Source organism: Schistosoma mansoni, chromosome 1 (genome assembly GCF_000237925.1).
Source record: "Schistosoma mansoni strain Puerto Rico chromosome 1, complete genome".
Taxonomy (NCBI): Eukaryota; Metazoa; Platyhelminthes; class Trematoda; order Strigeidida; family Schistosomatidae; genus Schistosoma; species Schistosoma mansoni.
The window spans coordinates 15,439,693-15,466,142 of NC_031495.1; the positions used below are offsets into that span (position 1 = coordinate 15,439,693).

Below are 26,450 nucleotides of genomic sequence, written 5' to 3' on the forward strand. Positions count from 1 at the left end.
AGTTGATGTTCACTCTGGGACTCGAACCCAGCACCGTTCGCTTCAAACGCCATCGCGTTATCCACTCAGATACTAAGTCCTGATAGCCACTTGCTTGTGCAATGTGGTGAAGTTTAAATTCATTTAGTATTGTTTGTTTGAATGTTCCCATTGATGTTTAGGACTGCAATTGATCAGTCTCGAATTGACATATGTGCATACTGTGCGTATTGTCTCAATATAGCCTTCATTCACAAGCATTATGAGCAAAGATGGATAGTGGCTAGCAGTGGAATCCACTGGATAACGCACTGAGGAGTCCCACAATAGAACGAAACGGCCGTCCATTGCTTCCACGTTTTCCATGGTGGTCTAGCTTAAATTGACTCATGATCTCAACTATTAAAAAGTTACTATAATATTCACAAAATTGCCCTTCCGATTCTTCTAAAAATATCTTAAACATCCTTTGTGCATATAATGCAGTAGAAATGTTTACAGAAAACACTTTGAGTTTAACGGAAAATGTATTTTCCAAATTATAAAAAGTTACAATTTTCGATAAATTTTTTTATCATAATTTAATCTATAAATTAAACATCTTAATGTAATTAAACAATTTTTTTCATATTTACTCAACAAACAACATTTTTTTAAGCCAAGATGGATAGTGGCTAGCAGTAGAATCTAGGACGCGCGTTTCGTCTTATTTGACACTCGTCAGCTAGATGTACCTGCGGCTCAGAGTTGATGTTCACTCTGGGACTCGAACCCAGCACCGTTCGCTTCAAACGCCATCGCGTTATCCACTCAGATACTAAGTCCTGATAGCCACTTGCTTGTGCAATGTGGTGAAGTTTAAATTCATTTAGTATTGTTTGTTTGAATGTTCCCATTGATGTTTAGGACTGCAATTGATCAGTCTCGAATTGACATATGTGCATACTGTGCGTATTGTCTCAATATAGCCTTCATTCACAAGCATTATGAGCAAAGATGGATAGTGGCTAGCAGTGGAATCCACTGGATAACGCACTGAGGAGTCCCACAATAGAACGAAACGGCCGTCCATTGCTTCCACGTTTTCCATGGTGGTCTAGCTTAAATTGACTCATGATCTCAAATATTAAAATTACTAGAATATCCACATTACCCCCTTCTGATATTAAATAATAGTTTGCTTGATTGTGTTTTCAACGAAAGAAGGTTTTCTTTTCTTTTTCTCAAAACAACATAATATTTTCTTAGACAAGTCAATAAAATCCCCATTTGGTTATCATTACTCCATTCAAACAAATAATATAATTTAATGATTTATTATATTTTAACTATACTGATTGACGAAATTTCCTCTTCGACAAAACGAAACCACACGATTGTATACAAACAAAATGAACCAACAACAATAGTAAAAAAATAATTTGAAATTATGTTTTATATTCAAATGTCAATTTTTACTATTCATTCATTTTTTTTGTTTGTCTCTACATTCGTTTGAAAGTAAAAACGTTGCCTATTTTTTTCTCTAGAACAAATAAAATTTATTTGTAACATGAAAAAAAGTTTCTTTCAAACTGTGGGTGAGGGTGGTGTGGAAAAAAAAGATCAATGATTGAAACTACTACTACTATCATCGTCATCTAGACTGTCATTGAAAAATTATAATTTCATATGAAAAGATAAAAAGATATAAGATAGACAAAATCAATAAATTTTATAATATTGATCAAATAGAACAATTTTGTTCAATATATCAACCATTGAAAAATATGGAAAATTTAAAAACTTAATATTATCAATTATGTAACTATGTATTCTAATCTATTTTGGATAGGATCATTAGAGTTCTGTATTTGTTCAGTACAAGTTACAATATTTCAATAAGTTTATAATTTGACTGGCTCCATGAGGTATTTCCTGGAGTTCTAGTGAGAATCAGTAACCAGTGGAGTTCAACCAGGTCTGTTTGGAGATATCAACTCACTGAAGACATTGGTGAAATGGTTACTCGATTTCGTGGATTGGTTGAAGTTAGACATTAACATCGTTGGATACCGGCTCAGTGGTCTATCGATTAGGTGCTCTGGCGCGAGACTGGTAGGTCCTGGGTTCGAATCTCGCGAGAGCCTGTTCGTGGATGCGCACTGCTGAGGAGTCCCATAATAGGACGAAACGGCCGTCCAGTGTTTCCAAGTTTTCCATGGTGGTCTAGCTTCAATTGACTTATGATTTCAACTACACATAAAAAATTGTTGTTATTGTTATTATTATAATTAAGGGTTGAATTTATCTATATCAGTTGATCAGCATTTCTTTTAAAAGAAAAACGTTATATTGTCTGTATTAACTAGTTGAGTATACTTTTTCATGTAGTCTAACAGTTGGATTCAAAATGCATATTTAGTTCTGTTTGAGAATTATCGACTTCATATACCTACATTCCTAGTACTTATAGTTCTCATTTAAACTCAGATAACTCTGAAGATGGATAAATTTCTGACTTTAATAGCGATGAATATTAGATTCTCATTTTTGTGGAAATAACAACATTAAGATTTAGGTGTCCACAACCAATAAACAATATTCATTTTGAATTTCACTCTTCAAAGTATAATCCATTTAGATTAGAATGGTTTTTTTAAAGTGGTAATGATAGAAATAAGAGCGTAGATATGATCTTTTAATTGATGACAATAATGATTAATAATTTTCCGTTACTTTTTTATGAAAAAGTTGTACATAGGATTAAAAAGATATAATTATTCATGAAAATCAATAATAATCACGTACGACCTTAAAACGTGTGAACCAAAACCTTTGAAATAGCCTTGTAGTATTTAATTAAATTTTGAATTAAAGAGATCAATAGTATTTATATCACAGAAGTAAATTAGTGTTATTTCACTTGGTATTGTTCGCTTGTATCTTCGCGAATAGGACGAAAAGCGAGTCTTGGATTCTGCTGCTAGCCACCATCCATCTTTGTTTAAAATAGCGTTAGTTATAACTGATATATGAGGTTCTTGGAATTTGTCTAGGTTTTCATTTGCACAACGGACTATTTTAATTGAGCGATCATTACAAATCATGAAGCACTGAACATATTTTTATTCTAGTATGAGACACCTTAGTAGTACACACTTATGACCGTATATGAGATCAAAATTAGGACCTCCAATAATTGCGACTAATGTACCACATTGAGATCTTGGAATCCCCACCTAATGATTCACATTTCTAAATTCCGCCAATTCCCAATATTGTACAGCTAACATCTGTCGTCACTTGTGATATCTTTCTTACAATTCTGTCACAATTGAACTCCTCTGATCACGACTTCTTACTGAAATTCCAGAAATTCTTCCTGAAGTTAGTCACCAGCAGATATATTATTATCATTATTACTATATTCAGCATAGAAGGTGAGTTCATGATGTGATTCAAAAGTATTGATTATGCGTCCTATACTATATATCGTATGAAATAAATACAATCGCTTAAAATAATTTTTTATATTTGCTGCCAATTAAACTTGTTTTTCGTATATTAAAACATTTATATGTTTCATTATAAATAAGCCAGTGTTTGTTTTTTTCACGAAAAGAACACAAATTCTAGTTTCAGAGTATATGTGCTTCAATATCTGGGCTAACTGTTCCTATCATCTGGATATCTCAACAAGTTATCTGTTTTCTTGTTTGTTTTAACACATCATTATGCCCATTAGTCTCATAATCTATTCAGGTGCATTTATGAAAAGTTTATGACATTTCTCTGTACAAAAGAGCCCAATCAAAAACATGGTGGTTGCTGGCAATATGCATCGAAAAGAATACAAATTATTTACATATCGATTTCTGAACTCCTAATATCTAACTGGAGATCACCCACTTGTTGAAAGTTACTAGTGTGGACAGTAACACTGGGCTGGAAATAGATTGAGGTGACGAGTCCCAAATAGGAGGAAACGTATGTCATGGATTCCACTGCTAGCTACTATCCATCTTTGTTTGAAATTGTGTTTTTTATACAAAATGAGGTTATCATGAATTTTTACTTAGTACTAGCTGCATTAAAAAACTGATAAATAATGAAAAATGTTAAACATTTGTATGAAGTTAGATAGTGGATGTCTATTTGTTATTACAGTATGCTATGAAACCATAATCCTCAGTTATATATTTTGTGCATTTTAAAGACCCCAGCCAGTTAAATCACACACACCCCTTCACTACTCATGATAGTCGTCTATCAATTTATTACCTACAACAAGTACTACATTTTGGGTACTTGGGTAATGGATACATCGAACATCTATTCAAGTCATATCAGTAGTATAGTGCTTATTTTCCTCAGGTAAATTATACAAAAATATCTTTTTCAAAGATGATGTACAAATAATTATCATGGTATTTCCTTGAAAAAGCTTGGACCAGATTGCCAAGCGAAACGTCTGATTTACTTCAAATTCATTTAACTCGGCGCCCAAATACTATGAAACTATTCGCTCTAATTTAAACGAAGGTTCTTATATATCATGGTAAGTGTTGTAATCATAAACTAAACGACTCCTTACCGTAATAAGTTAAAAGTGAAGTTGAAATTTTGGAACCATCTAAAAGTATAAATTCACTTGGTGTTGTTTACTTGTATCTTCCCATCTAAAAGTATGTTCAGTAATTAGTTTCTCTTTTTAAAACCACTTATAAAATAAGATTTGGCTATATATTCCTAATAGAAAATTCTCATAGATCTACAATTTCGCTGTTCCAATAAACATTTTGACCAACATACATACATCCATTAGTCTCATTATACTATACTGATTCAAAGGAAATATTTCTTCATTTATTAAAATAATTTTATACAATCCCTAAAAGAAAAATCAATAAATTTTCATCAAAAATATTTTTTTTTGTAAATCCCATAAGAAAAAAATTTTTTTTTGTTTAAAAATGATTTTCATATTATTAAAAATTGTATATTCCCTTGGTGATTAATTTCGAAATAGATTTCTAAAATTAAATTCTATTAAGAATTGAATAAACTATTGATTATATAGTACTTTATTAATGTTATATGGATTATGGATTAAGTTTTATACTGAATTGGATTAAAGTTGAAAATATGAAAGCCATTGTATATTTTGACTTTGAATGTTAAAAATGGTATAATGTGATCATAAGACGTAAAGTTCTTTGAACTTAGTACTGTGTAAGATGTGAAATGCATATTGTTGAAAAATCATAAAGTAGAATGTAAACATTGTCTAACTCCTCCTAATTCCCCACGTCAGTTTTATTTTCAAGATGAACTATCCTTTAACATTTCTTATTCAGAAGGGGCTTTTGTGGAGATTTTAGTAATTTTATAGTTGAAATCATGAGTCAATTGAAGCTAGACCACCATGGAAAACCTGGAAGAACTTCATAAAAATACTTTAGTAACTACTGATATTATTTCGTTCATGCTAATAATGATTTGCAAAAAATGAGTTATTATATATGTGTATCAACTAACATGACACTGTATAAAACGCAAACGTCATTATTATCAAATAAGAGACAATGTGTTAAATATTAGGAATAGTATTTCTTCTATTAGTATCACAGATATATTCCTACTAATTCAAAGTATTGTATTAAAAAGTACAACAGATAAACATTTGAACAATATCCTTACAAAATATTAATTTTATATAGTTGAGATCATGAGTCAATTGAAGCTAGACTACCGTGGAAAACCTGGAAGCACTGGACGGCCGTTTCGTCCTATTGTGGGACTCCTCAGCAGTGAGCATCCACGATCCCGCCTCACGAGATTCGAACCCAGGACCTATTAGTCTCTCGCGCGAGCACTAAAATCTCCACAAAACCCCCTTCTGATAAAAATATTAATTTATAAAATATTTAATCTGGATCGATTTCATGGAATTCAGTTAACATTTTTTTAACATCTTTTAGGTATTAACAAAAATTATACTTGGAGACTATCAAGAAATTTAATTTGTAAGATAATTTGAGTGATAAGCTTTCTCAATAGTCTGCTTTATTAGATCTCTAAATTGTTATTCTTTAACAAATTCACTTTCATTGAAAAGAGGAATTACGTGATAAGTATATGATGAGAATTGTACAAATAAAGGTAAAAGTTCAAATTATTAGAAATTCGTTCCAAGTATTAATTACTGTAGATTAGAACACTATGATTAACATAAACAAAACTGTTTGATCATATTAAAACTAATATGACCCCAGGAACAACTGAATTTCTTATCATTTATTGATGAACAGATCAATTTCCGTATCAAAACTCTTAATATTCCATTCACTCTCAAGTTGTTTTTGGTACAGTAAATACAATATAAACTATAAGATGACTTTACGTTGAATGATTGTGAAAAGTCAATACCCTCAAACGAGTAAAAGCGAATTCTGTATCATAAATGATAAATTAGATCAAAAGTCACTTCAAAAAAATCAAAGAGTAATAAGTTTAGAATAATATTATGTTCAAGATCAAATAGAGTAGGAAGAATCAATGCACATGAATAGATTAAACTAGTTCTAAGGCATATCTTCAATATTTTTAACTTTTACTTCTAACCATCTCAAGAAGCTTATTCTCATTTCTATCTCAATTCAACAAACACTGACATTATTCTCAGATGTTATAACTTGATATGGCATCCCTTAGTACTTCATATCAAATCCGATTCCATATAATATAATACATTAGATCTAACGTTAAGTGGGCATAAATACTACATAGTTCAACTGCTTTAGATTATAATAGTTTAAAACCTCAATAATCTAATTTGCCACGTAAAACTCTACACATAATATTATCCGCCTAATAGTTTCATTAATTATAAAAACAATTTAATAAATAACATAATATGGGAGGAAATAATAATTAACACAACTTATCCGCTTAACTTTCATGCTAAATTTTATCGCAATCTCCAATTATTTTAGATTGAGACCATGACTCAATTGAAGCTAGACTACCATGCAAAACCTCGGAGCACTGGCCGGCCGTTTCGTCTTATTGTGGGACTCCTTAGAAGTGAGCATCCACGATCCCGCCTCACGAGATTCGAACTCAGGACGTATCAGTCTCGCGCGCGGGCGCTTAACCAGGTCTGTTGTGAGACATCAACTCACTGAAGACATTCGTGGATGTGTCGCTCAATTTCCTGGATCAGTTGAAGTTAGACATTAACACCGTTGGATGTCAACCGGCTCAGTGGTTCTAGAGGTTAAGTGCTCACGCGCGAGACTGGTAGGTCCTGGGTTCGAATCTCGCGAGGCGAGATTGTGGATGCGATTCGCTGAGGTGTCCCATAATAGGACGAAACGGTCACCCACTGCTTTCAGGTTTTCCATGGTGGTCTAACTTCAACTGATTCATGATCTCAACTGTTAAAAAATTATCATAATATCCACGAAACCCCTTCTGAAATTATTTAAGACAATTGATTTTTACTGCTTTCTTTTAATTTTCAATTCCATTTTCAATGACCAATTTTTTTATTTTATCACGATGATTTATTCTACTGACTGCCATTATTATTATTGATCAATCCTTTTTTTATTTTTTTATATATTTCAGTTTTATGGTTCAACTTTATTGGCACCGTTCAGTTTTATCTTTTATTTCCCCTAAAATCAGTCAATACGATGCAATACGTTTTTTTTCCTTTTTAAAAAACTTATCAGAAAACTTGAATTCAGTTTGTTGTAAAAAAAACAATTTGTTAAACTTCATTATTACCTTTCATTGTAAAGTCAGTTTTTTTTTTCTTTATTCATTAATTATTTCATTTTTAATTTACTTCTAACAATGTAATGTTACTTATTTATAATAAATAAATAAATAAAGTTCATTCATCTTCCAAATGTATTTTACATAAAACTAATATCATTTGTCGTCATCGTTGTTGTTGTCGTTGAATAGATCTTCATCAATTACACCTAGTAATATGATCAATGAAATTTTGAAGAATCCTATGTTGAAGTTAGACCACATGAAAAACCTGGAAGCACTGAATGGCCGTTTCATCCTATTTCGGTACTCGACAGCAGTGTGCATCCATGATCCCACCTTAAGAGATTTGAACCCAGGACCTACCAGTCTCGCGCGCGAATTCTTAACCTCTAGACCACTAAGCCGGCATCCAACGGTCTGACTGCAATTGACTAATGATCTCAACTATCGAAATTACTATAATATCCACAAAAACCCCTCCTGATATTAATTCTATGCTTGTAAATTATATTTTAGTAAAACTTCAAATGTGGAAATTATATGCATGTCTTACAAAGATTATTATTTTGAATATCATGTTTTTATTCATCAGATTATATCATTCACATGTTTATTTACTGAATGAATTCGTTGATCTTATTTATTTGTAAACAAGATTGCATATATGGAATGTTTCATATTCAAAGGTTGAAAAATGAATGAAAAGAAGCAGTGATTCTATCAGTAAGGAATTTTGTCAATTTTAAGGAAACTATTTACTCGAATAATGGAATCTGTGTAATTCAAAATGACTAGCATAAATATTAATAAGATTCAGTTGATATTGATGAACAGATCTGCTAGTTACTAGTGGACTACTAGTATACTTGGTTCAATTCTATAGAAGCTCTATTGATATATGAATATTTCAATGGTAATTTCGTTAAATACAGACTTCAAGTTACTGATATAGTATACTTCTCTTGGAAGCTCCATATGCTTTACTCAGATTACTACCCATAAATTATTAAACAAATATATATTTCTTCAATCATTAAGCACTAATGGAATGAGACTGAATTATTTAGGTCAAATTGAAATAAAGCTCCGTTACTATATGAAATCAGAAAGCAAATTACGTGTTATAACCTACCAATGCCTTAACCAAAGTCTCCACTTTTACTACTGATGTTTATTAAAAGATATTTTACAAATAATCGAAGTTTAACAAGAAATGAAGTTCAGTAGCATCATGTTCACTGTAGGTCTTGAAAATTCTAGCTTCACTCCTATGCAAGATTACGAGTTCACCGTGTGGGGGAACCTCAAGTCATAAGTGAAATATATTTAAAGTGCTTTCCGATTCTCATTATTTATCTGCTTGACGTCAGTTCGTGATGGAAATTACCATCTGTAATATGAAAGTAATTTTTGTGTCTTCTATTGAATAAGTTTATGGTATACTAAACAATAAGACGGAAGAATTCGTTGACAATTTTCCATCAAAGAAAATAATAAATGAAAACAAAAAAGGAACAAAACACATATTTATAGTATTAATAAGTATTTAAATTAGATACATTATTGTACGTCAAACCTCCTATCAACATAAATTAGTCCAGACTAGATATATGATAATTCCATGCACTAAACCGAATTTAGTTTATTGGAGTCTAAAATTCAGTAGTAGTCATAGAAATTAACCAAAGATCCTAAGTTTCATTACACCATGATTTTATAATTAAAAAAACTGAAATAAATTACATACATGACTTAGAAGACACTGTTTTAGTTTCAAAATCTCTAAATGAAAAGTAGTTATCATTACAGAAAGATATCAGTATGGGGTTGTAGAGATTGTTAAGTTTTTGATTGAGCTCATGAATCCATTGATGTTAGACCACCATTGAAAACCTGGAAGCACTGGACGTCACATACTAGGACGAAATGGCCATACATTGCTTTCAGGTTTTTAATGGTGACCTTACATCAATCGATTCATGATCTCAGTCAGAAAGATATGAGTTAGATAATCAATGTAAACCACTTAAATTACTGGACATAAGTTTTGTCTTCATTCAAGACTCCTGTGTAGTGCTCATCCACAATACCCTACACAAAATTGATCTCATTACTTTTTAGAACATTATATATATATATATATATATATATATATATATATATATATAAATACAACTTGACATGAATAATAGAGAGAATTAACTTAACGCTGTTTTAGTATATGTAGTGTATGACTAACTACGGAATCCAGAAGGCATGCTTTGTCTCATTTGGGGCCCCTCATGATTACCACAGGTATAATTACATTACAATTGTCTAGGAAAATGTTCAATAAAAAAGCGAATATTGTTGTAATTAATTGTGTTTTTAATTTCCTAATATACGATTTCATCGTTCATTGTCACATTGATAATGAGAACTTCAAGAAGATAGTTAACTAAATGCCAATACAATAAATTCTTCATCCTAATAGAATTAATTAAGTCGAAATAAGAAGGATAAGGGGTTTGGGAAGATTATTAAGTTTTATAGTCCATATGTGCTTACTAGCAATTAATTTTAAAAAAGAATTATCAGAGATCTGATGAGAAACCATTACCAGTGGAGTTCAACCATTCCAGATGTGAAGCAGTTACGCACAAATAGCACTGAAAAAAGGTTATGTAATATTGTGAATCAGTTGAATTTAGGAATGTAAACCATTAGATGTCGACTCGGTGGTCCTACTCAGTGAGACCGAAAGGTCTTAGGTTGAATTCTCAATTCTGCCAGGTTGAGCACTTCTGAATAGTCATATAGTATTATAAAGAGTTGTTTAGTGCTTACTGGTTTTTAATGGTTGTTTAACTAAGGTCAGTCCATGATGTAAACTGTGTGATAGAAAGCCTTAAAAAGAATAATATCTTTTATGGTTTATTTCATAATACCAATGTCAGTAACTTCAGTAAATGTGCAACAGTGTCAATCCAAAATAATCCTTAAAATGATAAATTTGTCAAACCTTATTAAGTGTAATCTAACTAATTTATTTTCTAATCTATTTGTACTTACTTTCAATATTTTCAGGTTGATTATAAAATTTAGATTCATGAATTTCTGAACTAGTCGGTAAGTTGGTACTAGTATTAATTGTTGTCATTGTTGTATTACTAGTTGTAGTCGGTCCTGATGATGTATAACTTCCTTGAATTATTTCACGATGACTATTATCCGTATTTAATCCATGTTGTTTTAACTTACTATCATGTTCATTAGATGTTGTTAATTTTAATGAACGTGATAACAAATCCTTATGTTTCATTTGTTGTTTTCTATTCATTAAATCATAACGATTTGAATTACTATTTTGAATAGATAGAGGAGATGAAGATGATTGTTGACATTGATGTGAATCAGATGGGATATGAATAGTATTCTCTATTCCAGTGATTTTTTGATTGGTTACTAATTTGTGATCTGATTTTTCATTTGTTTTTAGTTGATTCATATTTGATTTATGTCGACATGCAATAATTTTCTTCTCTTGTCCTTTATTGTTAGTTGAAGAATAAGTATATTTATTGACATTAGACGAAATAACATTATCCTGAGTTGTAGAAATGTTGGAATGTTGTTGTTTTTGTGATTGTTGTTTCATGTTTGTTTATTTGTTTGTTTGTTTCTACTTAATTTCTCCCTTAGTATTCTCTCGTAGACCCCAACTATGGTTTTTTTGAAAAAAAAACAACAAAAAATCAATCAAATTCCAAGAATTTTTGTCTTTTTTTTACTTGTATGACAATATAATTAATAAACCCGAGTGTGCATCTGAGGTATGGTCACATGGAATTCGGCCAGTATATTCATGCCGAAATGTGTGAAATAGATTTGATCAATCGGTTGTTACATTCACATACACTACTCACATGCACATACATCCATTGAACATACCAACAAACATACATGTACAAAAAAAATACATTTACAAAAGAGGTTGTTACAAGTGGTGTAGGCGTAGTAAAGACAGATCACCTAAATAATTGGATGTCATCAGTTAGTTGGGAAGATATGTGTTTGTATATCTACTATTCGATGTATGTATTAATGTATATGCTTGTTTGTATGTATTTGAATATGTGTAGTATTGACAACGACAGAATAACGATTGGAACGTATAGGAAACTATAAGGACATAACTGAAAAAAGGGACTATTAGTCAGACACGAAAAGCTATCCGTATGGTTAAATATTATGTTAACCGACGGTGAAACTAAAGACGAGTTCTATGTTCACAACAATAATTACAATGATCTAGTTTTAAATAAAGATACACTAGTCACTTGATTGATCAACATTTGTTGATTTTCTTATAATTTCTGTTTCCCTAAGTCAATTAGAACACGTGTAGCATAGGCGAAGTTTATGCATTGGATTAACAATCGATTGAATTCTAAGCTGTCGATACATCGATTAAGGAAAAAAATGTGTCCTTTTAGTAATTACTTAACTGATGTAGTAATGACAACTAGATTCATAATATTACAAAGTAAATAGGTGGATGGGATCATTAGGGCCAATTAGTGACCTCCAGTGAATAACTAATTAAGCGTTTAACGCTTGATTAATGTTAGTGAAATAAACTAGATAAAGATATGTCTTCAAGTAAAAGGACTATTTTAATAGATCTATTTGCATGCACCCTTTAAATAACCAGATAATTTGTCCCACCTTCATCAACTTCCAGACTCAACCAACTATTACTGTTACACTTTGGATATCATTGTTTTCTTTAGTATTCACGATCGACAAAGAGTATACAAATTACAGAAGTAAAACAGTTTATTAGCTTGATATCACTTATATTTTGAAATACGTTGAAACCGACCTTCCATGGAATTTTCTCATGTCTTTTACTACTAAAATTGAGGTCATTGGAAAAGTTGATGCTAATCACATCGAATATAAAATAATCCTCAGTCCCTTGTTTGTTTAGAAGAAAATCAGAAACTTCGAAAAAAAACACTTTATAAATACTTATATTTATCTTTTAGGGAGAAAAGATATCGATGAAACACTCTCAATGTTTAAATAAAGCTCTACAAATATTTGTAAAGATTCTCAATACTTCCTTAAATTTATAGATTTTCTCTGTATCCTTTGACTGCTTTAACTTTCAATTTCTTCAGGTTATTTCTTTAGAATGTTGTAAGAACTTTAACATATTTTCAGAAAATATTATTAATTCATGATGACAATCATCTTTAAACTACATAAAATACCAACGGAATCACCTAACTTATTAATAAGTCTACTTTCACTAACGATTAGTTTCTACATGAATTCCATAAAATTCTTAACTGAACTCATGAATAACTAATTTAACTGAGTTGGGAATGAGACAGTAACTCATTAACTACACTTTATGTGTGTAGCTTTGTATTGAAAATTTGAAACATATAGATGCAAGTTTATTGACTTGCTCTATAAGCTACTTGATTCGACTATTTTTTTATGTAGTATACTTGATTTTGATTACTATTAATCAAATGATCGAATACTATACACTCTGCTGCTCTTCTTTCCATAACAAAAAAAACTGGAAAATGTGATAATATATTTTTTCACTGTATCAATTTAAGTAATTACCGATAGTCTGTGGTGAATACATGTTCCTGATGAAAACTATTTTCAAATCAATATTCTTAGTACTTCACTGAGAAAAAATGATAAAAGCAAATAGATTCCCTTCTCAATTCATTTTATACACATCTGATAGAAATGAAATTAATCCATCATCTCAATTAACTAAACAGATTGAGAATACATTTTACTAACTCAGTACTCATTAAGAACTGTTACACATTCTATGTATATAATTATTTGTTTATCTCAAATCATCACTTTATTTATTTTTGTTTCTATGACCAAAAATAAACATTTATTTATTATAATAACAATAGGACGAAACGGCCGTCCAGTGCTTCCAGGTTTTCCATGGTGGTCTAGCTTCAGTTGACTCATGATCTCAACTATGAAAATACTGAAATCTCCACAAAAACTCCTTAATTAATATGTTTGTAAATAAAACTTAAGCTAATTATTATAATCTTCAATTTGCTTTATTATTTTCATTTTTTTTCTCCTCGACATTTTATTTCACATTTCAGCATGTTTATGGGATTAAAAAACAGAATTACATTCTTTTATTCATTGTGATTTTTTAAATTCAAAATGATAATTACTCAGAGTAGTATTTCGATAATACAATGAGAAGACGAAGTTTATCAGAATTATGTAGTATTTTTTTTGTTTCCAAGTGCGATATTTTAGAAGGGGGTTGTGGAGATTTCAGACTCATTTATTCTTTCTTTTTGAACCAACAATAATTATGCAGTGATTCTTTGTAGCCCTCGTAATCATTTATGAGTATAAGTAGAGTGGTTGATTAGGCCGATCTCTACCATCCGGGTTACCGCTTATGTTGGTTCATGGGAATAGTCCCATGATCCAGGAGGCACGACGAGGACGTGTGAGTCGGGTTTTGCCTCCCAGGGCTGGAAAAGAGAAGAACAAAAGAAAGGGTGAGTCAACGACCCAGCAGGCGCACACAATGCACTTACATTTATTAAGGAAAGCAATACACAACAATCATCAATAACACAAGTCTCATATTAAGACAATCTTAAAATCGAAACTAGTAGTGTGGTGCGGGTTACTTATATCCACATAGAAAGTATATAACGATGGTCAGGTATTGAATGTATTTCAGTAGAAAATCGATAACGAAAGAACGGGACCGAAACGCAATCGGTATGAAAATGCACGAACAATAATAATCACAGACGTTGGACTGATATTTGCAGAAGGAACGTTCAAGACTGAGACAATTGATTGATAGTTTGCAAATTAACTATTTACTATATGGTTCTCTTATTTTACCGAGATATTCTGTAATTAGATTGTCCTCGCTCGTGTTCTTGTTCAGTGCAGGAGTAGTTAGTTAAAACCACTAAACTAAGTAGTATTTGAGTCTTGCGCAAAAATTTAAAAGTCAGGTTCTTATTTTTCATTCCCCACTCCCCATACTTGTACCATAATACGTTTGGATATTTGGACGGCGGACAGACTTTTGTGAGTTTAGCATTTGTCAAAGTCATCGATAGATATTCAATTCTTTCAATTAACTTAGTCAAATATTTAATGGAAAGCAGTCGAACTTGAAAATGTTTTTCTTTACGGAATGGAATCACTTAAAAAGTCACTGAAAGCCGAATTACATTGGACAGTTGTTCCAATGTCGTTTGGTGATTCCAAAAAGTCCAAACGTGTAACAATCACAATGAATTAAGCATATGGTCTTGTTATGTTTGAACCGAATACGAGTTCCCCAATCTGAGAACGGAACGTGACTCTGTGACCAAAGACCAATATGCTGGATATTCTGACGCGTCCAAGCCCCACTAACGAGAGTGAGAAGTCCAAGTTCGAAGTGAGAAAATATATTCCGCAAGCAGTCAGAAGCACAAACAATCGCAACAGGCACAAATCGAACGTATAAATACAGCATAAAATTGTCCTTGAAAAGTTACTATATGGCATACTAAATGATTCAAAGAAACGATAGCGTTTAAGATCCTACCAAGTAGGGAATACGATATGAAGGCAAAAATGAGCACTTTTGGCGCGAAAACAAGAAATTCAAATTTTTAAAATAAAATTACAAAAATAAGGCAAATACCAAGTGAGTTCTGAGGATCTAACATCCACAATAGGTCTTCAGTTTTCTAGATGACTATTACACAATTCATTCACTGAGTTCAATGTTCTACAATCCTAAAGTGATGTTATCAGTGAGCTATTGTTTCATTCCCTACTTAGTGAACTGAACATTTTATTAGAATTCTACGAAATTCATATTAAACCTCATGAATTATATCAAATTAGGTCGTTACTGAGGTCATTATAAAAATAAAACTTTCTATTGAATGAGTAAATTTTTCAACCTTTCAGAAGTTTTATAGTAACATTAAGAATCCATGTATTTATTATTTTTGTATATTGAACGTTGAACTACTTATTAAGTTAATTTCTAGTTTAATTTATTCTTTAAATCTTCGAAAGTGGTAATATACTGTCGGAATAACTGTAAATTATTTCTTTGCCATTCAAAAAGTTATTTATCCAAAAAACCACTGAGGTCTTATAGCAGGTAAGATGTTTCTAACATCAAAAAAAGATAATTTACATAACTTTCGACAGAAAAAAAATTTTTTATTAACTTTAAAAAAAGGTTTATTACAATTTGAGAAACTTTCATTGTCGATGGAAACTAACAAATTTAATTTAATTTTTTTTATTTGAATTTCTATGTTCATTCCCCATGAATTTATTCGATAAAATCACTTCCTTGAAACAATTCATAATAAAATATATCGATTATTTCTTTCAGAAGGAGTTTTGTGGAGATTTCAGTATTTCCATAGTTGAAAGCATGAGTCAATTGAAGCTAGACCACAAAGGAAAACCTGGAAGAACTAAATGACCGTTTCGTCCCATTGTGGTACTCCTCAGCAGTGCGCATCCACGATCCCGCATTCGCGAGATTCGAACCCAGCACCTACCGGTCTCGCGCCAGAGCACTTAACCGATAGACCACTGAGCCGGCATCCGATGGTGTTAATGTCTAACTTCAACTAATATAGGAAGTTCGGCAACCGTTCACCAATTGTCTTCGGTGAGTTCCTATCTCGAATCTCGCGAGGCGAGATCGTAGATGCGCACTGCTGAGAGATCTCACAATAGGACGAAACGACCGTCTAGTGCCTCCAGGTTTTCTTAGGTGGTCTAGCTTCATCTAGTTCTACTTTCTGTCAATTGCATCGTTTAGGGGAATCCCCAGGTAGTAAAATGATTCTATTACTTCTGATCATCATATTGGTGTCGCGGTGGAGCCTGCGGTTGGACGTTTGTATATACATCCGAATTCTGAGGCTTTCGAAATGACATGGAGAGGTTTGAATTCTGAAGTACGACCCGTAAAGGTGATAAGGATGATCAGATTATGGCTCACTTCCCTATACTAATCGGAAAGGATGCCTACAGCTTACTAAAAACTTTAGCATAATATGTCTATCCGACCGTTTATTCGATTTAGATTCTGTTTGATCTAGAATGTACTCATTATTAATAGAATTACCAACTGACATTGGAACGGATTCATCTGGGTTCTTACATTATACTCGATTGCTGTGACTAACCCGCATGTGAAACATAAGTTTATTGTCCTGTTTTAACAGACCTTTTGTAGGTTGTGGGAAATACGATCTTTTTGTTTAAGCAAGTTGATTACTGTTTCTGGATTTGGTAGGACCCTAACAAGATTCAAATGGATACTCATATCTCTTAACATGCGTAGGCCGTTTCACTCGATGGCTTGAAGCAGTACCTATTAAGGACATTACTGCTGAAACAGAGGCCTGCGCCTTCGTCGAACGATGGGTAGCAAATTTCGGCTGCCCTTCAACCATCACTACAGACCTCGGACTCCAGTTCGAATCTGGACTTTTCCGTTGTCTGACCACACTAATAGGAATCACTCGATTCCGAACGACCGCCTACCACCCGCAAGCAAACGGGTTAATGGAACGCTTTCACCGACAACTGAAAGCTTCGCTATCAGCTGCAAACGTTTCTCAGTGGACCGACGCTCTTCCACTCGTCTTACTAGGTATTCGCAATGCAGTGAAAGCTGACATTGGATACACTGCAGCTCAACTAGTTTATGGAACAACACTCTGACTTCTAGGAGAATTCGTAGATCCTTCGCCCTCTTCAATGAACATGGATCTAAACTCCTACAAGAGCAGGCTTACAAACGTAATGTGTTCAGTTAAACCTGTTTCCACTCGACCGCAATGAACTAATGTTTTCGTTCAACCTGACTTAAGATATAGTAGTACACATGTCTTCGTTCGTCGAGACTCTTATCGACGACCTCTCGAATCAGCATACGAAGGACCCTTGAAAGTTCTTCAGTGTGAACCTAAGTACTATATAGTCGATAAGAACGGCACTAAACATACCATCAGTATCGATCCCCTCAAAGCAGCGTATTTAGGAGGAAATCTTATCCACGTCCATTTTCCTTCTGTACAGTCGAACAACATGGCTCCTACACTTGTAGCACTTCATCCGACAGCCAACACACACGTTGATACTTCGTCAGTATCTGAAAATAAACTTAGAACAACGCGTTTTGGAAAAAGAGTAAGATTTCCGGAACATTCAAACGACTATTGCACGTAAGACACCAGCTAACATTTTGCTTTATCTCGATTTTTCCTTTATATAATATATAATAAAATTTTATATGCTTATACGTATATATTTATTCCAAAAAAACACAAATCTAACTAATAAGTGTATATTTGAATTTTTTTTAAAAACAAAAAAAACATTCTTCTGAATTGCTTTTGCGCTGTCGCAAGCAAATTAATTTATTTACCTTTTTCTCTCACTTTGTGTCTTTACGCAAGTACGAGTGTATTTCGACATGCACTTACACATTCTTTTTCTTTTCTTTTCCAGAATGGCTGGAAAATAACTATGAGGTCTATGAAGAACCGAGATTTCGATTGCACTTTGTTTTACGATTACTAAACTGTATTTCATTTCCCGTTATGGTAAGGAAAGACAACCAGACGCTGCTAAACACAGCAAGCTATCAGAAGAGTGTTTACCAACGACAAACTCTTTGGATTTAAACTTCTGGCTGACCACGTCATAGGGTCATTACTACCTCACTAGGGGGGAATGATCTGTAGCTGTAATTAAATCCCCAAAATCAATAACTCTGTAAGTGTTCAACATTGGATGCTGAGCAAATTAGTTTTAATGGGCTCATTTAGCAGAAGGCGCTCGGTCATGCATCCGCACCTGATCACGTTTGGGAACGGCGTGCGCAACATCTCCTGCGATCACTAGCTAGATTAGATCAGTTACTTCTAGATATATTGATAACCCATCAAATATATCTTCCAACCTCCTCGCTTCTGACTTTTGATTTCACTGGGTGGGTGCGATTCAATTATGGAAGGTTTTACTGGTAAAGTGTTGTCCAACTACAATACCCGTGGTATCTTCAACAGTTTGGTTACTCCGCACCGAGTGACTTTATTCACTCTCCTCTCCAGGTCTTGGAGTTTTGCAGCAGAATTATAATTCATGTGTGTTTTCAAGGTCTTGACATTTCTTGCGTGTGCATCCAAATAAGAGGGCTTCGGAGTCGTGAGGAAAAAATGAGCAGTCGTTTTATAAACCGAACGAATGTGCTGAATTTTACCACACTTGTAAAATTTGACATGAAGAAATACACATGAATTACATAAATGAAATTTACCACAGGCTTTACGAACGGGAAGCTTAGTCTTACCATGATTTGCATTTCTTAAACTTTCGCTGTGTTCTTACGCAATAAAAGTACCGTTTTCGATCCCAAGAGTCTGTCCCGAGTTTAAGGTTCAGCAGATTAGTTTTTTCTGAGTTTTACCCAAGTTAATGGTTGACTGTGGTTTTGCCTCAGCTTATCATTCGGTTTTTCAGTTTTTCACGTCAAGGCTAGTTCTATTTCATCCTTAACTTTTGTACCACCCGTCTTTGTTCATTTTATCCGTTTTTAGTCTGCTGTTTTTTTGTTGTTTTACTGTTGTAGACTTGCTAGGATCTATTAGACGATTCACATCAACATAGTCATGAAGAATTCATGCAGCCGACACAGATGCTGTTTTGTTTGTACATCTGGCATGCAGTGTAACAAATTCAAAGGCTGGATCCTCGAAGCAAGCACAGATTTTACAGTAACTGCTTACAACAGACTTGGTAAATCGAACCGTACGTGGGTATGTGGCACGTGCAACATGAATTCTGAGGATTTGCTGAAAAACATCATAAATTTCTTGACAGGTCTGTGGAAGAAGTCAGCAAACCTGAAGAAAGATAGTCCTAAAATGGGAATGATTATCCCGCCCTAATCATGTCGGATTCACTCATATCCTAATTCTAGGGGACTTCAATATTCCCAAAGTCAATTTCATGAAACATGCGAGTTGGAGTTGGAAACTTGTTATATCTGAAGCATTACGAATTCACTAGTAGCGAACGGAACAAAGACTTGTGACCAGGGACTGATAAGCTAGCTATTTTGACGCGACCCAGACCCAGCTAACTAGAGTAAGAAGTCCAAGTTGGAAGCGGGGAAGTTTTATTCCGTAGCAGCCAGAAGCACAGCAATCAAATAAGGGAAAAAATCAAGCGTATATATACAGCAACAGATTGTCCTTGGGCATCATTAATAAATAGCACACACAAAGAAACAATGGACCAATAGCGTTTAAGATAGTTACAAGTGGGAAATATGATGTGAAGGTAAAAAGAGCGCGTTTGGCGCGAAAACAGCTAAATTCAAATTTCCAAAATAAAATTACAAAATTAAGCCACTTATTAAGTAAGTTCTGAGGATTTGACATCCCCAACACCTCCCCCTTTTAATAACGCACATTCTTCGGGTCCACTTGCATTCTGACTGTCTTTCGCCGTTGGCGCAGTGACCATCTTCGGGACCGTAGGTCGACCTTTTGTGTTTCTTCATGCGTTGGGACTGCCAGCATATTAAATGTATCCAATAGTACGTCCAGTGGAATCTTTACTTCGGCCGATGGGCGCTCTGGAGTTAACCGCTTGCGTAGTTGATTTCGATGTCTGGTCCACCTGTCCGCTCCCACCTCAACCTCGTACATGACTTCTCCTACCCTTCTAACCACACGTGCTTCGATCAAAGGATCACGATTTGCTCTGTAGTCCCGAGCGAATACTGGGCATCCAACGTTGTACGTGGGTAGCTTCCGGGACGTGGTTTGTGCTAGTGGTGGTGTGGTTTTCGGCAGCATCAAATTGTGAATAGTCCTCAACCTTCTCCCCATGAGGATCTCTGCGGGGGACTTCTGCTCCGGCAGCGTGTCGTTAGGGGTCGTTCTGTAGGCGAATAAAAAATTCTGCAGTGTCTCCACTGGCATCCCCTCCCCTTTTGAGTTAATAAGGGCCCTCTTGAACGTATCCACGAACCTTTCTGCTTGCCCATTCGATTGTGGGTGATAAGGCGGGGCGCGAAGATGCCTGATGGATAGGCGTTTGCAGAACTCTTGAAACTGCGCCGAGGTGAACTGCGAACCATTGTCGGATACAATCACTTCCGGTAATCCGTTCCGTGCGAACAACTCAGTCAAATGTTTCAGAGTCTGGGTGGTCGTTGGTGGAGTGACAGAAACAATCTCCGGCCATTTTGAGAAGGCGTCGACCACGACAAGATAAGTGGTTCCGTTGACTGGACCGGCAAAGTCGACATGTATCTTAGACCAGGGATGCTCAGGCTGTGGCCATGGAACCGGCGGCACCTTCGCATTGCACTTCGCTGCATGCTGACACTGAACGCATTTGTTTACTAGATCCACGATATGCTGGTCCATGAGGGGCCAGTAAGCATAGCTTCTGGCGATGGATTTCATACGCTTTATGCCTGGATGACCAATGTGAAATTTCTTCAGCACCTTCGGTCGTAGGGATTCTGGCACCACCACTCTATCTCCAAACATCAAGCATTCATTTACAATACATAATGAGTCACGACGATGGTAAAGCTGCTTCATGTCACCGTCAAATTCAGTTGATGGCCAGCTAATGGTGACGTAGTTCATCGTTTTCTTAATGATGGGGTCGTTTCTGGAAGCAGTTTGTATCTCAGATTCTGAGACTGGCAAAGCACGAACAGCAGTTGTCAGGTAGCATTGCGCGTGGTCTTCTGTCGAAAGAGAAGCAATAACGGCATCTTCATCGGTCGTAGGGCGTTCACTGATGAGTCGTGACAATGCGTCTGCCTGACCAAAATGTTGGGTGCGTCGATACTGAATGTCAAAATCATAACCCAAGAGGATCAAGGCCCTTCGTTGGAGACGGTTTGCAGAGTGGGCCGGGACGCCAGACTTCGAACCAAAAATTGCAAGGAGAGGCTTGTGATCAGTTAGGAGAGTAAATCTCCGACCATAAAGAAACTTGTGAAAACGACGCACTGCGAAGACTAGGGCGAGAGCCTCCTTCTCTATCTGGCCATACTTCTTTTCTGCTGAGGTTAATGTTCGCGATGCATGCATGATGGCTTTCTCTGTCGCGTCGGGGAACTGGTGTGAAATGACAGCACCGAGCCCAAAGGCTGAAGCGTCTGTGGCCACGATGATTGGCAAAGACGGGTCGTAGTGCGTTAATAGTAGTTTTGAGCTAATAATTGTCTTTAGCTTACAAAAGGCGTTTCCACACTCCTTTGTCCAGTTCCAGCTGGTATCCTTATTCAGAAGATAATTCAGTGGGGCGCGTATGTCATGCATCGATGGAACGAAGGCTGAGTAATAACTAACCAATCCCAGGAATGATCGTAGAGCAGAGATATTGGTAGGTGTGGGCATAGTTTTTATAGCTCGAATGTTCTCGGGATCTGGTCTGCGACCTGCAGCATCGAAGATGAACCCCAAATACTTCACGGACTTCAAGAAAAGCTGGCATTTTTCCGGGCGTAGCCGGAACCCGTTGTCGCTGACGCGTTGGAGCACGGCTGTTGTGCGCTCTCGTAGCTGTTCCGACGTTGTGGCAACAATGAGGATGTCATCCAGATAAGTTGCGACCCCCGGGAAACCCGATAGAATGGTATCCATTAGCTGCTGGAAAATAGATGGGGCGGTCTTAACTCCAAACGGCAGTCGATTATACTGGAACAGGCCACGATGAGTATTAATAGTGAGTAGCTCTCTTGATTCTTCAGCCACTTCTACTTGTAGATAGGCATCAGCAAGATCCAGCTTCGCAAAGAACTTTCCGCCATTCAGCATAGTGAACAAATCTGCCGGGACTGGCAGCGGGTAGTGATGCTGTTCTAGGGCTGCGTTGAGATCTGTGGAAAAATCTGCACATATTCGGATTGTACCATTAGCCTTCTTGATAACAACAATGGGTGCTGCCCATGCGGAATAAGAGACAGGAGTAATAACTCCTTCACGTTGAAGGCGATTAAGTTCTTCCTCAACTTTCTGTAATGCAGCATACGGTACTGGTCTCTTCGGACGAAAAACAGGTTTAACCCCAGGTTTCAATCGAAGCGTTGCTTTCATGGCTGAGCACCGACCCGAAACAGGCTGGAAGACGGTCGAAAACTTCGTAACTAGTTCCTTTGAATAGGCTTCCGGGTCATGGGGTTGCTTTACTAGTTGATACACGGTGTTTGACGGGACGTCCGCTAAATGCAGTTGGTCAAAACAATCTAATCCAAGTAAATTAAGATCAACCGGTGAAATGTAACATACCCCAGTGAACGTCGAATCGCGAAAAGACACTTCACAATGTAGTTGACCTAACAAACGTAAGTAATTACCGCATGCTGTACGAGGTTTTTGTGTTGTTGTCGCCATACGTGGTCTGCCCATTTTAATCCAAGATTTTTGTGAAAGAATCGTCACGTCTGATGCTGTGTCTATTTGCAATCTAAATGGATGCCCGTTAATATTAATGGTAATAAATTTTCTCTCACCTGGAGTTGAGTTCTGACAGGTTGCTACAAGACTCAACGAATTTGTGCACGGCTTGGGAGCAGACTTTCTAGTACTTCTGGGGCGATTCGGCTTCTTATTTTGGCAAAATCCATCTTTGTGGCTCACAGCTTTACACTTCCTGCAACGATGTTGTTTATACGGGCAGCTTCGAACATAATGCCATGCACCACAGTGCCAGCATGGAGCAGGAGGATTCGTCTTTGCTTGTTGGACTGAGTTAGAGTGAGATGAACTAGGTATAGCTGGGGCGGATTTAACAGGTTTCGTTGGTTGTTGGACTACATGTACTTCAGGGCGATCAGAAACACCACGTTGAACCATAGTAGTGTCATGCTGCAGATTAATTAGACGTTGATATTCGTTAGTAATATCATTAAGAGTCAGCTTAGGGTCTTGATCCAATCGACTGAGCAACCGCGTTCTAATGTCACTGAACTTTTGCGATTGGAGGCTGCAGATGAGAATGAGGGCTTTAAACTGATCTTCAGTTAGCGACTTCAACCGAAAGCGTTCGCATTCGCGGTTGACAATGCCCACATGCGTCAGAAAATCGGTGTCTTCGTTCATAGTCAGCTTCAAACATCGGTAGCGTGTGTTGAACAGTGAGGAATTATCTCCGAACTGTTGGCTCAATGACTGGACAGTGTCTGAGAATGAGCGATCGCGTGGGTTTAGAGGCAGAATCAGGTTACAATATTTATCAAGTTCACTAGGACCCAGCTTTCGAAGCAGCAAACGGACTTTCCAAGCATCATCTTGATTGGCAAAATCAAATCTGAATAAATCTTCATAACGCCGAAACCACATATCAGACGTAACATTAGATTCAGGATCGTAATGAAACTCAGAAATGCTGCTGGCAATACCATCAACTGAAGGTGCAGTAGTGGTAGGATTAGAACTGCTTGGTTGGCTATTGGTCGTAATTTTTGTTTCTGTTAGCATCTGGATAAGTTTCATCTGCTGTTCGAGCAATAATTCCACTTTTGCAGGATCCATATTTGCACCAGCCTCGTCGCCAATTGTTATATCTGAAGCATTACGAATTCACTAGTAGCGAACGGAACAAAGACTTGTGACCAGGGACTGATAAGCTAGCTATTTTGACGCGACCCAGACCCAGCTAACTAGAGTAAGAAGTCCAAGTTGGAAGCGGGGAAGTTTTATTCCGTAGCAGCCAGAAGCACAGCAATCAAATAAGGGAAAAAATCAAGCGTATATATACAGCAACAGATTGTCCTTGGGCATCATTAATAAATAGCACACACAAAGAAACAATGGACCAATAGCGTTTAAGATAGTTACAAGTGGGAAATATGATGTGAAGGTAAAAAGAGCGCGTTTGGCGCGAAAACAGCTAAATTCAAATTTCCAAAATAAAATTACAAAATTAAGCCACTTATCAAGTAAGTTCTGAGGATTTGACTTCCCCAACAAAACTCTACTGAGGCTCGGTCCTTCGACCTCATTAAAGATATGGGATGATATCAAGTCCGTAACTCATTGTATAAACAATCAGACGCTGTTGTGCTTATACTGCGTATTTACAAACGAAGAATTCCTAATTGAAGATCTCTCAATCCTGGCTCTCCTGGGGAAAAGTGATCACGCCATTATAGCCCTTAGTTTTATCAGCACAACTGAGCTAAAATATCCTACCGACAACAGGCGCTGGAATTTAAAACGGTTGGATGTATCAGCTTTACAAGACAATTTAAGGCAGTAGATTGAGAACTTCATCCTCAGCTTGACGTGGATGCCCATTGGACTTTCTCACTGCACACGACCTCATTTACTACAGAGTAGTCTCCTCCGCTAACGGGCTCCAAAATCTACAAGCAACCTACAGTCATCCAGAATCGCACTCTTCGCTTGCTAGGCAACAAAAAGGACTACTGAACGTAATACAAACGAGGTGGTAACAACGGCGCATACAAGCAATTCGAACAAGTAAGGAACATATGCACAAAGGCAATCAGAGAGGACAGGCTTCAGTACCAAATAAAGCTCAACGAAAAAAATTTGCCGTCCCAAAAGCTTATTTCGTCTCTGTTTTACAAGCCAAAGCCGGAGTTTCCCAACCGCTAAATCCTAAAGGCTCAAGCGACAACGACGGTGACGCCACTGACCTTCTAGCAGTACTCTCGTACATTTCAACCGACCCACACCAGTCATATTGTTAAAAGCTTCACCTGCAACTCCATAGGACTTTTGGAAGCAAATATGAGAGCTGACTTGGTGTACCGGAAATCGCAGCACCTAAAAAGAGACACTTCCCCTGGCCCGGTTATGGTCCGTTCTGTTATATTGGGGGAAGCAGCTTTAATTTTAATAATACTGCTTAGCGTGATGTTCTCGCGTAGGCTAAACTGAGGAACATCACCAAAAATTTGGCAGCGAACCTTCAAGCCACAGAATGGTAGCACTTCTCCCCATCCCTTCAAAAATTATGGAGTCCCTGATCTTCTGCAGTGGGTATCGTCAGATTTATTACTTTTCTCTGATGTGAAATCCTGGAGAGAAGTAGGTAAACAAAAGGATAAACTGGCACTTGAGGAGGATGTGACTCGACTTCAAAGCTAGGCAGATGATAAGGGACTTACCTTTAACAGTCCAAAGCGTAAAGTAGTCCATCTGAGACATGCTGCAGACTACAACTGCAACTTAAGCAACTCCTCTCTAGAGGTGTCCCAAGTTGAAAGAGATCGGATTAGAATAACTATGTAATGTAGCGGAATTCCTGATGTCCTGGAACACGATTTTTTATGCACTGCTTCATAATTAATACACGCAATTCTAATATCTTGGAAGGAACACTTAGGTATTTGTATAAGCTCTCTCTGGATTTAGCATATCAATTCCTGCCATTAATTGATCACGCAGCTGCACATGAAGTTGGTCACAAGGAGCACAATTGGTGGCTTGTTTATGCAACTCAAGGATAAATTCTCTTACCTTTCGGCTGTCCTGGAGAATCACTTTATGAAATTACACTCTACCACGGCATTCGAAATTAATATACTTCACATGATTTGGTAGAAGTGAAATAGGCATGTCTGGAAATTCCAAAGTTTT

At 35.9% G+C, this 26,450-nt stretch overlaps 1 protein-coding gene across 1 annotated transcript in view; it reads right to left on the reverse strand.

Annotated features, from left to right (window-relative positions):
• The window catches only part of Smp_141070 (hypothetical protein), a gene marked incomplete at both ends in the record, with an annotated part of 118,507 nt that extends 105,194 nt beyond the window's left edge, over positions 1–13,313 (reverse strand). The window contains 2 exons of the mRNA XM_018793410.1: positions 10,801–11,335; positions 13,251–13,313. Of these exons, the coding sequence (XP_018647925.1) occupies positions 10,801–11,335; positions 13,251–13,313 (598 nt within the window). The remainder of the gene's footprint in view (positions 1–10,800; positions 11,336–13,250) is intronic.
• Between the last annotated feature and the right edge of the window lie 13,137 nt (positions 13,314–26,450).